The sequence below is a fragment of the Monomorium pharaonis genome, chromosome 7 (assembly GCF_013373865.1).
Source record: "Monomorium pharaonis isolate MP-MQ-018 chromosome 7, ASM1337386v2, whole genome shotgun sequence".
Lineage (NCBI taxonomy): Eukaryota > Metazoa > Arthropoda > Insecta > Hymenoptera > Formicidae > Monomorium > Monomorium pharaonis.
In genome coordinates this window covers 23,855,166-23,868,014 of record NC_050473.1, presented here as the reverse complement: position 1 = coordinate 23,868,014, position 12,849 = coordinate 23,855,166, and the positions used below count along the sequence as shown (strand labels likewise).

General features: G+C 34.9%; 1 protein-coding gene across 1 annotated transcript; it reads right to left on the bottom strand.

The window, feature by feature from the left end:
* Positions 1–2,556: 2,556 nt before the first annotated feature.
* LOC118646697 lies at positions 2,557–7,722 on the bottom strand. The gene has a single exon (XM_036290149.1). It carries the CDS (start codon positions 7,720–7,722, stop codon positions 2,557–2,559), a length of 5,166 nt encoding a protein of 1,721 aa, XP_036146042.1.
* Positions 7,723–12,849: the final 5,127 nt, after the last annotated feature.

Sequence of the window (12,849 nt, the reverse complement as noted above, 5' to 3'; positions counted from 1 at the left end):
TAATTTATGTAATATTGCCTAGTATTATATTCTTATAATGGATGTATTTTTAAAAAAATAAATATGGTATTTATTGTAAAATAAATATAATGAGATATTTTTTGCATTAATTAAAATCAATTTAAAACCAGTTTATTTATATCTAATTTAATTTGTCAAAATGAATTAAAATGAATAAGTCACGGAAATTTAAAAATAAAAAAAATTTGAAATTATAAAAGAAAAGGAAAGTGTTGTTGCCGCCAATGATCATAATTAACTTAGCTGCAAAATATTTCCTTGTTCACCGTTACCAAGTAACTTTGTTTATTAATTTAACACACATTAAAACACATATTTAATTAAGGAATTTAAATAATTAATTTAAAAAAAGATTTTAAAAAAGAAAAAGGATAAGCAAAAAAGAAATAAAAGAAAAATAAAATAAAATAAGTAAAAGGAGATAAAAGAAAGATAAGATTTACTAAATATCTTCCAAATAGAGAGAGGTAATTAATTTTAATTTCAAATTTTAAATATAAACTTTTTGAAATATATTTTTTATATATTTGTATCTTTTTTATTCAATTGTATTTATTATTAAAATAGATTTTTTGTTAGTAACCGTCTTTATTTATTATTGCATTTAGTATATCTGTAATTGGCAGTTTACAACTATACATTTTGTTCAATCAATTACTTTTTTCCGTTCTAAATTAATTTTATATTAATTTTTAAGTGTAATTTAAGTCTAAATAATAAAAATCAGATTATTAGTTGTCATTATACACCAGTAAACTATTTTATTTACGCAGTAATATATGTATACACGCATTTTTATTTACTATTGCAAATAGGATATCCGCAACACCCTAAGCATTCTTTTATTTTATCTTCATGATATCCTATTTGTGTTCCTGGGGGGCAGTTAGCAAGAGGACATCTAAATTTTATACAAAATTAACCTGTGATTTTTAAATTTTTTAAAACACTAAACTTCACATTGTTTTTACTCACGCTTTAAGTGTTATGTCTTTCGCTGACAAACATTTCACTTCACAATATTCACAGTGAATAAAATGTCAGAGTTAGAAACTGTTGAGCTTACTAAAGATCAAGAAAATCAAAAACATTCAGAAATCTCTCGGAAACCATTACGTCAATATGGTAATAAAATACAAAATCAAGTTTCAAATGAATCGTCAAGCAAAATGGTGTCATGTTCCGCAAAAAAATCTTCAGATGCTTTATCTTTTCAAAATCCTGGTCCAAGTATGATTCAACAATCTCCAACAACTTCATCAGTTCTTCAACACAATTTAGGTACATTATCGTTTTTTCATAATTCAGATAAACTTTAATTTAAAAACAAAATAAATAATTTAAAAACAATATTCTTTTATCTAGTAGTAATAATTTATTTTAGTTTATAAAAAGCATTTATATTGTAAAACTTTAATAATTATTACATTTAAATTTTATTTTCTTAAAAATAATTAATAATCAATAAAATAATTAATAATCAATGTATTTTTTATGTTACGACATAGTTTTAATTCAATAATTATTATTATTATGTCGCATAATTTTAATTTATTTATAAGAATTATATCTTTTTTAAGATAATCAATTTTTAAATTTTTTGCAATAAATAAGAACGATTGTTAAAGACGACGCAAGTGGTACAGTTTATCAAAATACAATGATTACGACGTTTTGACCCTCACTTTGGGTCCTTTTAAAGTAAAATTTAAATTACTATAATTTTGTAATTCGTGTTAGTAGATCATGATTTAAATTGCAAATTACAAATCAATTACAAATATAAATGTGGTAAAAGGAGTAAGATGTGTACATAAGTAAACCGCAACGCTTGCAATTTACGTGTTGTTACATGAGAATTAAAAATTCGATAAATTATAGAGCAAAGAAATAATAATTTAACAAAGTACATAATACATGTTAAATCTCCTTTAACGCGTAACTGTGTAGGCTGGAAAGCCTTCCACGTGTGCACACCGGTATGGTTTCTTCGGGGCGACGTGGGCAGAATAATGATGTATTCTTTGCTTAAAATATGCACACACTTTATTTTGTTCGCCGAAAAATATCTCCTATACATTAATGGTTCGTCGGATTTTTTTCTGAGACCGTGCGTGGCGTTCTGATGTGCAGCGGGGCACGGGGGGCACGGAACTGACTGCGCACGCTTCTCGCAGGATACTCGTTGCCGGGGGGGGGGTGCCGAGCCGGGCCGAGGGGAACCGAACGCGGCGCGTAGTAATACACAAGAAAGAGGAGCGAGCGAAGAGCAGGGATGTGCCAAAACTAGAATAGAACTTAACATACGCCGCCCGCCTTGAAGGGACTTCCTTCAACATAAAACAAACTTAGTTAATACCTTTTATAATTGATTCCCGAAAATGAAAGCTCTAACAAGCCTAGAGCTATAGCTATTTGATTAAAATTGCGGCTTACGTATTAAGGGACGTACTTCTTGAAAAAATACATAAATGAAAGGAGGAGGAGTGAAACAAAAAAAAAAGCGAAACAGAGGTCGGAGGACCTTGTTTATGATCATTGCGACGAATCGCTGGGTTGAATGGGCAGTATGGCTAACTTAATTAAGGGTCTAACATAAGAACCTTTGCTTGTTTTTACTAGGGCTGACCGAGCCATGCCGTCGGCTCCTTCGTACACCTTTTCTATTCTGCCGGTTAACCAATACAAGGGAGCCATTCCAGGTTGTTTTACCAACACCAGTTGACCAGTTTGTAACTGAGTACCCTTGGATAGCCTCCATTTATTCCTTTCCTGCAGGGACGACAGGTACTCCCTGCTCCACCTTGACCAAAAATGTTGTCTCAATTGTTCGATTAATTGCCATCTAGATAGCAAATTCACCTTAACTTCACTTAAATCTGTGGAAGGAAGACTGTTCAGAGGAGCACCAACCAGAAAGTGTCCTGGGCTTAAAAATGTCATGTCGTTAGGATCGGAGCTTAGAGGTGATAATGGTCTAGAATTTAATATTGCTTCAATTTCGCAAAATGTTGTCTGCATTTCTTCAAATGTCAAGTGGACTCCGCCGACTATTCGAGTTAAATGAAATTTAGCTGACTTTACCGCCGCCTCCCAAAGCCCGCCGAAATGAGGAGCGTTGGGTGGAATAAAGTTCCAAGTTATTTGATGTTCGCGCAAAAAGTTTTCAGTGACTGACTTGAATTGAGGGGTTTTGATAAAATCGTAGAGTTCTTTGATCAGTCTTTGTGCACCGACAAAAGTAGTCGCGTTGTCCGAATACATGCAGGTTGGTTTGCCCCTTCGGGAAATGAGCCTTTTGAACGCGGCGATAAATGCGTCGGTGGTTAGATCGCTTACTAATTCCAAATGGATGGCTTTAGTGGCAAAGCACACAAACACGGCGACGTAGGCTTTATGGTTTCGTGAATTACGACGCTTGCCCTCTCGCAATGTCATTGGTCCCGCATAGTCGATCCCGCAGTGTGAAAATGGGCGAGACACAGTGACTCTAGGAGCGGGTAATGGGCCCATTAGAGTTTCTGAAAAGGTTGGTCGAGCTTTAAAGCACGTGACGCATTGTCTTATGACGATTCTGGTAGTAGATTTTAGAGACAGGGGCCAAAATCTTTGCCGAACAGCAGCCATGGTTGCTAATACGCCTGAGTGGAAGTTGCGTAAGTGTTCGTATTCTATTACGCGTTTAGTCACTATGTGGCTTTTAGGTAACACGATTTGATGGCACACGTCGAATTTCATTGTGGAGTTTCCCAATTGGCCTCCTACTCGGATTAAATCGTCATCAGTCATAAAGGGAGATAGACAAAGTAGCGAACTAGACTCGCATAGGTCTTGATTTCCTTTTAGAGCCTTATATTCGTTGGGAAACGCTTGCCTTTGAGCGATTCTACAAAATAGATCGAGAGAGTTGGAGATCTCAGTTGGATTGACAGTAATGGATGGTTTTGGTACAGTGTTGGATTTCAAGAATCTGAGGCAGTATGCTAATATTCTACAGGCCTTATTGAGGCTGGAGGTCCTGTTGAGTAAGTCATTTGTGATGCTGCCATCCATGGCTAGAGCCACGTTGGTCTGTTTTTTTTGTTCAGGCATGTCATTCGCGATGAGATCAAAGTTACCACTTGGCCATTGATTTTCAGGTAGTTTTAGATAGGAGGGACCATGCCACCAAATTTCGGAATTTATTAGATCATTGGTTAACAAGCCTCGGGACAGCAAGTCTGCTGGGTTATCAGTCGACGCGACGTGTCGCCAACTGCTTGTTTTGGTTAGATCTTGGATTTCTCCAACGCGATTCGCGACGAAAGTGGACCATTTGCGCGACGGGGACGTAATCCAATTAAGCGTGATAGTGGAGTCCGACCAAAGCCAGATCTTGATGTCCTTTATGTCTATTGATGATTTGATTTTATTGACTAATTGGGACAATAGCAGTGCTGCTGATAATTCGAGGCGCGGCAGAGATATGGCCTTGAGTGGGGCGACTCGAGATTTCGAGCAAAGCAAGTGTGATTGGTATTCATTTGAAGGCATTCGAGTGCGAATATACACGCAGGCATCGTATGCGCGTTGGCTTGCGTCGCAGTAACCGTGAAGTTGTATGAATTTTGAATCAGTGTGTTGCTTGACGCAACGGGGTATTCGAACGCGCGTGAGGTTAGGGAGCTGCAATCTAAATTGTATCCATCTGGTGTGGATTTCTTGGGGGATTGATTCATCCCAATTGGTGCCGGCCTGCCATAAATCTTGCAGCAAGATTTTGGCTATCACAATGATTGGGCCTAATAAACCTAGAGGGTCAAATAGTCTCGACACCTCGGCTAGTAGAGAACGTTTGGTCACGGTTTGCGATAATTGGCTGGAGTCATGAGAAAAGAGGAAAGTGTCGTTGTCTCTGTCCCACAGGATTCCTAACAGCTTGAAATCTGAGTCTAAGTCCAGAGATATGAGTTTTTCGTCTTGATTGTTTATTCCATGTAAGAGCTCAGGGCAGTTGGACGCCCACTTGCTCAACTCAAAGTTTCCTAATTTTAATAGTTGCAATATTTGATCCCGAATGAATTTGGCTTCGGACTTTGAATCGGCTCCCGTAAGGAGATCGTCGACATAAAAGTCGCGTTTGAGATGTAGCGACCCCACGGGAAAAACCGACATGTATCGTTCAGCCAAATCTTGTAGACAGCGAGTAGCCAAGTAGGAGGCTGATGTCGTACCGTAAGTGACGGTGGTTAATTCAAAGGGTGTGACGTTTAAAGAAGGTTCCTCACGCCACAATATCCGTTGCAAATGCGTCTGCGAGGGATGAATCAGGACTTGCCTGTACATTTTAATTATATCCGCAACCATTGCGTATCGAAAGGTGCGAAAACGCATGAGGATGGATATTAAATCCTGTTGGACAACTGGTCCTGTCATTAAGCAATCGTTTAGAGAGACGTCAGTATTAGTTTTGCAAGAACCATCAAATACTACACGAAGTTTGGTAGTTTTGGCATCTTCTTTCAATACGCAATGGTGCGGTAAGTAGTATGCAGCTCGTAGGCTAGACGGATCCTCGTCTATCGGCTTCATGTGCCCCAACGCAAGGTACTCGCTCATGAAGGCCGAATACTGTAGCTTTAAATGAGAATTGTTACGGAAACGCCTCTCTAATGAATGTAGTCGCCTCAACGCTATTTCTCTGGAATCGCCAAGGTTATCAAGCACTTCTTGTTTGACGGGTAACTTAACCACGTACCTGCCTTGATCGTTCCTTGTAACTGTTTCTACAAAATGTTTTTCACAGACCTTTTCTTCGAGAGTATAATTACTTGATCCGTCTTTAAAGGTATCTATTACCCAAAATTTGTTCAATTGATCGTGAAGCCTTGCGTTGGTGACTGAAGCGTGAAATGATTTAACGACACTGGACCGGGGACTAGGAGTATCGCATTTACCAGCTAGGACCCAGCCCAACCTTGTCTTTTGTAGGATGGGGGAAGCCTTTATTTGACCTATGCATAAAATCTTCCAAAATGTTTCGGCACCGATTAGTACATCTATCTTAGAGGATACATTGAATTTGGGGTCGGCCAAAGGTAAGTTGCGCGGTATGTCGAAGGCCGAGCGTTCGAGAGTGAAGGTCGGCAGATAATCGGTAATCTGATCTGTGACGATGCAGTCAATGTCCATCGAAAAGGAGTTTAATCTAGAGTGCAAGGTAATCTGGACTGTTTGAGATGCTTGCGTAGTGGTGCCATTTATGCCGGATATGGCCGTGTTTGCTAAACGAGGGGTTAGGCCTAGCGACGCTACGAGGTCCTTGGTGACGAAATTAACTTGGGAGCCCGAGTCCAGCAAAGCGCGACAAGGACGTTGAGATTTGCCACGACCGTCAGCGAGCAATACCGCGGTGGATAAAAGCACGTTATTGGTTGGTGCGACACTGGACGAATGTGTTACTACCGCTGTGGCGGTGGGTTCAGTGGCATGGTCTTCCTGTTTAGGCTTATTGCCTGTACTGTTTTCATCTTGCAGATGTAAAAGCGTATTGTGTTTGCGTGAGCATATTCTACAGTTGCCGGAAGGGCATTGACTCGAGCTGTGATTGGCCGCTTTAAGGCAATTGAGACAAATCTTATGACGACGGGCGCTTTCTATTCGTTTGGGAATAGTTAGTGATAAGAATTGTTTGCATTGGTGAATTGAATGCTCCCCCTGACAGACGTCACATTTTGACTTAGTAACCGCGTTGCAAGAAAGCTTTTGTTTATCATTAGAGTGTGCACGCAAACTTGTGGCTTTACCGGATAAGTTAGACGACCGACTTGATGACTCGAGGACTTGACAGCGATGGGACAAGAATTCGAGCAGTTGTTTTAAGGTAGGCAGCACATCGCCGGTTAAGGTCATCTTCCATTCTCGCGAGGTAGTTGGGTCAAGTTTTGAAACTAATATATGTATTAACAGGTCGTCCCATTCATGTACTGGACGCTTCAATGCTTTTAGGGCCTGCATATGGCGAGTCGTGCCGTGCGTGATTTGACGGAGTTCGATTGCGTTTTCCTTGGTCATGCTTGGCAGGCCAACGATGGCCTTGAGGTGATTTTCTACAACAAGACGCTTGTTGTCGTATCTTTCCTTTAGGAGACTCCACGCGACTTCGTAATTCGCGTCAGACATTTCGAGCGCGCAGATTAGTTCGTGTGCTTCACCCGTTATCGCGGCTCTCAAATACTGCAATTTATGGATATCATTGAGTGACGCGTTCGAGTGAATGACTGACAAAAATGCGTTATAAAAGGGGAACCATTCGTCATACCGTCCGGAAAACTTTGGCAGGTCGAGTTTCGGCAGTCGAACGTTGCACGATGCTGGTGACGCATCAGAGGCGTTGGAAGGCGACGGAGAGATAGTTACGTTAGGATGCGAAACCACGGTAGATCGTAATAGATTCCGTATTTTTGCGGATAGATTGTAAAATGCTTCCTCAAAGGCGGCTCGATCATTATCCTCGATTTCTTCGCTTATTTCAATTTGAGTCTGTACGTTATCGTATTCTTGCCAGTACTGATCTAGCTTGATTTTGCGTTCTTCAAGTTGCGAGATAACTACTGAGTTGACGACAGAAATTGACTCAACGTATGTTTTTATACGCGTGCACGAGGATTTGATAATCGAGCGACGCCGTTTAAGGTGAACGAGATCCGATTTGTTAGACATCTTGCGAAATTAAAGCAAAGAGAAAAAATTAAATTTTCTGGTTGGTAGTTAGTGAACAAGCCTTCCTTACCTTAAGTTACGCAGTACTGTCGTTAGCGATCGCATATGACCTGACCTTACTGAAGTAGAAGCCCGCGTGAAATGATGCGAAGTTTTGAGTAATGGCGGCTGCACCGTCCTTGCAGGTCGCTGGTGCTGTTGGCAGCGTTGAAAGTCACGTTGTTATGGCGGGAACTCTGATGGGTCGTCGGGTCGTAATGGCGGATGTTGCGAAGATTCGTCGTTGAGCCGAAGACGCACAAGAAAGTCGCCGTGCCGTTGGTTACGGTGATTTGCTTCGTCTCGTCGTAATGGCGGATGTCGAAAGATTCGTCGCTCTGTTGAGACAACGAGGCGCGTGGTCACGCTGTTGCGTACGGAGGATCGCTCGTCGTGTGGTTGCTGACGACGGGCGCTTCGTCTCGCCGTAATGGCGGACGTCAACGAGGTTCGTCGCTCTGTTGAGACGACGAGGCGCGTGGTCGCGCTGTTGCGTACGGAGGATCGCTCGTCGTGTGGTTGCTGACGACGGGCGCTTCGTCTCGCCGTAATGGCTGACGTCAACGAGGTTCGTCGCTCTGTTGAGACGACGAGCCACGCGGTCACGCTGTTGCGGACGCGGAATTGTGAATGCAGGACAGCGATGAATTTCGCGTCTTGCTTATGGCTGATTTCTCACCTGACTGGTTAAGAAACTATTATCTGTAGTTACCGATGTTGATATTTTTGGGAAGGTGTGTGTCTTGAAGGGTCGTTCAATGCATCCGGTGTGTCCGGTGAACTTCGTGGATTCGATGAATTCGCTGAATCCGGCTCGAAGGACCAAATGTTAAATCTCCTTTAACGCGTAACTGTGTAGGCTGGAAAACCTTCCACGTGTGCACACCGGTATGGTTTCTTCGGGGCGACGTGGGCAGAATAATGATGTATTCTTTGCTTAAAATATGCACACACTTTATTTTGTTCGCCGAAAAATATCTCCTATACATTAATGGTTCGTCGGATTTTTTTCTGAGACCGTGCGTGGCGTTCTGATGTGCAGCGGGGCACGGGGGGCACGGAACTGACTGCGCACGCTTCTCGCAGGATACTCGTTGCCGGGGGGGGGGGGGTGCCGAGCCGGGCCGAGGGGAACCGAACGCGGCGCGTAGTAATACACAAGAAAGAGGAGCGAGCGAAGAGCAGGGATGTGCCAAAACTAGAATAGAACTTAACAATACGAATACAAACATTGTGCGTTTTTACTGATGAGCAGTTTAACAGTTACTATTTATCAGTAAAGACGCACAATGTTTGTATTCGTATTCGTTTTGAGGCCAAAACGTTATAATCATTGTATTTTAATAAATTGTGTCCTAATAAATTGTGTAAATAATAAATTGTTAATTTAGGTACATTATCGTTTTTTCATAATTCAGATAATCTTTAATTAAATAATTTAAAAACAATGTCCTTTTATCCAGTAGTAATAATTTATTTTAGTTTATAAAAAGCATTTATATTGTAAAACTAATAATTATTACATTTAAATTTTATTTTCTTAAAAATAATTAATATTCAATAAAATAATTAATAATCAATGCATTTTTTATGTTACGACATAGTTTTAATTTAATAATTATTATTATTATGTTGCATAATTTTAATTTATTTATAAGAATTGTATCTTTTTTAAGATAATTAATTTTTAAATTTTTTGAGACCTCCTATTTTCTTAAAAATAATCAATGTCAATGTGATAATTTAAAATATCGTCAGTAATGATTTACAATAAATAAGAACGATTATTAAAGACGACGCAAGTGGTACAGTTTATCAAAATACAAGGGTTACGACGTTTTGACCCTCACTTTGGGTTCTTCTAAAGTAAAATTCAAATTACTATAATTTTGTAATTCGTGTTAGTAGATCATGATTTAAATTGCAAATTACAAATCAATTACAAATATAAATGTGGTAAAAGGAGTAAGATGTGTACATAAGTAAACCACAACGCTTGCAATTTACATGTTGATACATGATAATTAAAAATTCGATAAATTATAAAGCAAAGAAATAATAATTTAACAAAGAACATAATACTAATATAAACATTGTGTGTTTTTACTGATGAGCAGTTTGACAGTTACTGTTCATCAGTAAAGACGCACAATGTTTGTATTCGTATTCGTTTTGAGGCCGAAACGGCAAAATCGTTGTATTTTAATAAATTGTGCCCTAATAAATTGTGTAAATAATAAATTGTTATTTTTTTTTAAATCTTATTTATTATTTAAAAATAATGTTTTATTGTTCAGACAATATAACTAATAATTATTTTATGATTATCAGATGATACTATAAATAATGTGGATGAAGAAAATATAGATCCTAAGAATCTATTAACGTCCAATGAAGTATTTGATTCAATTCAATTGTATGATTCGACAATGTAAATATTTCAAAGAAACAATCTTTTTGCCTATCTTTTCCTTTTTTTTCTTTTTCCTATTTTACAAAATATATCTCAAATTATTTGTTAATTATTTTTATAAATTACATTCTTTTAAAGTGAAATTATTGGGTATATTGATGGTATGGAGTCTTCACGCTACATTGGAGATAAACTCCAATATAAATTTTTTAAATTTTTTTTAAATAATGGGCAAGGCAAACGTGTCCAGGTAGTTGCTTGGAACGAAAATATAGACAGTATAGAGGATATGATCATAGCAAATTATGTAAGATTTTTAATGGTTTTTAAAAATTTTTAACGTTCTTTTATTTTTATTATAATATTTGTTACAATAATTATATTTGATAAAATTTATTTAATAAAAATATAATATAAATACAATTGTATATATAAATATAATTGCAATTATACATATATAATGTAATTAATATTATTTAATAGATTATTCATTTGGATGGCGTACAAGCCAGACCACCAAAAAATTCTAAATACAATAATGGTAACGTACCATTTGAGTTATTGATACAACACAATACAATAATTACTAATCTTGGAAAATACGAAGCTTTAAGTAATACGGATGTGAAGCCGACACGAAGTAGCATTGATAACGTGTTCAATACATTAGGACGTATTAGTAAGAAAAAGTTTTATTTATACTTAATTAAATAAATTGTAATAATAATTATGTTAATAATCTAACACGCAAGTAGTGTGTTATATTGTAGTAACAAATAATATAACAGTAAAAACTGTTTTACGTTTTTTAATATAAATAAAATAAATATAAATAAAATAACAAAAAATTATCTAATAATTTTTATATAATCCACATTTAATTTCCAAAATGATAATAAAATAACAATAATAAAATAACGAGTAGTAATAATATATCAATAAATTATAATTAATGTATTCTGATATAAATAAAATTATTAATAACCAATAAATTAAAAATATATAACAATAATTAATTTATATATACATAATAAACATATACTTTATAATTTCAATATTATTTATGAAAGTTATTAATGGTAAAAGAAACATCTATAATTATTAATTATAAATGTTTTTTTTTTAATGAAAAATTTATTTGACTTTAAAATTAAAACTTTAAATTTCTTGTTAGTTTTAGATGGATATGTTAAAACAAATTTCTCTACAACATATAATAAAAGGTTAAATAAAAGTATAGGATGCGGATCAATTACAGATGGTACTTTTAAATTGGAAATACATATTTTATATTTTGATGAAGATGATTTTTTGGAATTAAATATTAAAAAGGGTGATAAAATTGAAATAATTGGCACTATGCAAACTTCAGGTATAAACAAACGTTTTATTATTTTTTTAACTTTTAAATATATTATAAATCCGCGGGAGATAAAGTTTATATTTATTTAAAAAAATAGTAATAATAAAGTCATACTAATCATATAGTGTATTGCCACTATTATATTCTCTAATTTAAAAAATAAATAATCTATTTTATCCGTGTATTAATTTGTCTTTCTCGAAATTATGTTTTATATATATTTATCAAAATTGGATATATATTTGTAAAACTTTAAAATTATACACAATGTGAATAATATTAAAATTATTAAATTTATAATTGTCATTATTAATTTATAATTTTACAGTTAATCCGCCATATTTTGAAATTAATAATTGTCATGACATAAAACTAATAGATGGACATATGTCATTACCTATGTTATTAAATGGCACACGTCTTCCTAAAAAAAGACATTTAAATGAAAATTTATTTGAACAAGTAAATTATATCTTTCCAATACAATAATGTGTATAGTATAGTAATATAATAGATAAATCACAACGTTCTTATTTTTTAAATTTTACTTTAAATTTTTATTTTTGCAATTTTTATTATTATTATTATCGTTACTTACTACTTATATACATAAAAATAATGGTAAAATAAGAGATTTTATCTATTTATTATATTATAATAATAAATTTAATTAATACCATATTTGTTACATATACACAATAATTAATGTAATATTTTTTGTTTAGGTATCAAGTAAAAGAAATTCTATTTAAGAAATTGAACAATTGATTATTATTACAGCAGAATAATAGTAATATAATGTTATTGTTAACCTAATTTAAAGATTGATTAATTACTTCTTTGTTTAGTTTTCATAATATTATTAAAAGTTGTTGAATATATATATATATATAAAAACATATATTACATATATGTGTACATAAAGTTATTTACTTAAATTGAAGAAATTTTATTGACATATAAGTTTAAATATTAATAAAATAATTTGGTAAATAAATTATATTTTGTCATTTAATTTAATTTTTATTAAATAAATATAAAATTAATTATATCATATTATATTTCTATTGTATTGAAATAAATGTTAAATAAATAAAGAAAAAAAATTATAATTTTATCACATTATAAGCTATTATATTATTATATATTTTTTTTTAATTATTGAGCTTAACCCTTTAACGATCAGTGGATCATAGGACATATACGTCCCATCTACTTTAAAAAATCGTAACTTCTACAAAAATAAAATTATCGACATTGTTCAGGTCTCGTTTTAAAAAAGAAAGATGGATCTATTTACGAAAATTTTGGC

Bases quoted from the DNA above. Each gene is read 5' to 3' on its own strand.
- LOC118646697 (XM_036290149.1), bottom strand. From the start codon at position 7,722: ATGTCTAACAAATCGGATCTCGTTCACCTTAAACGGCGTCGCTCGATT.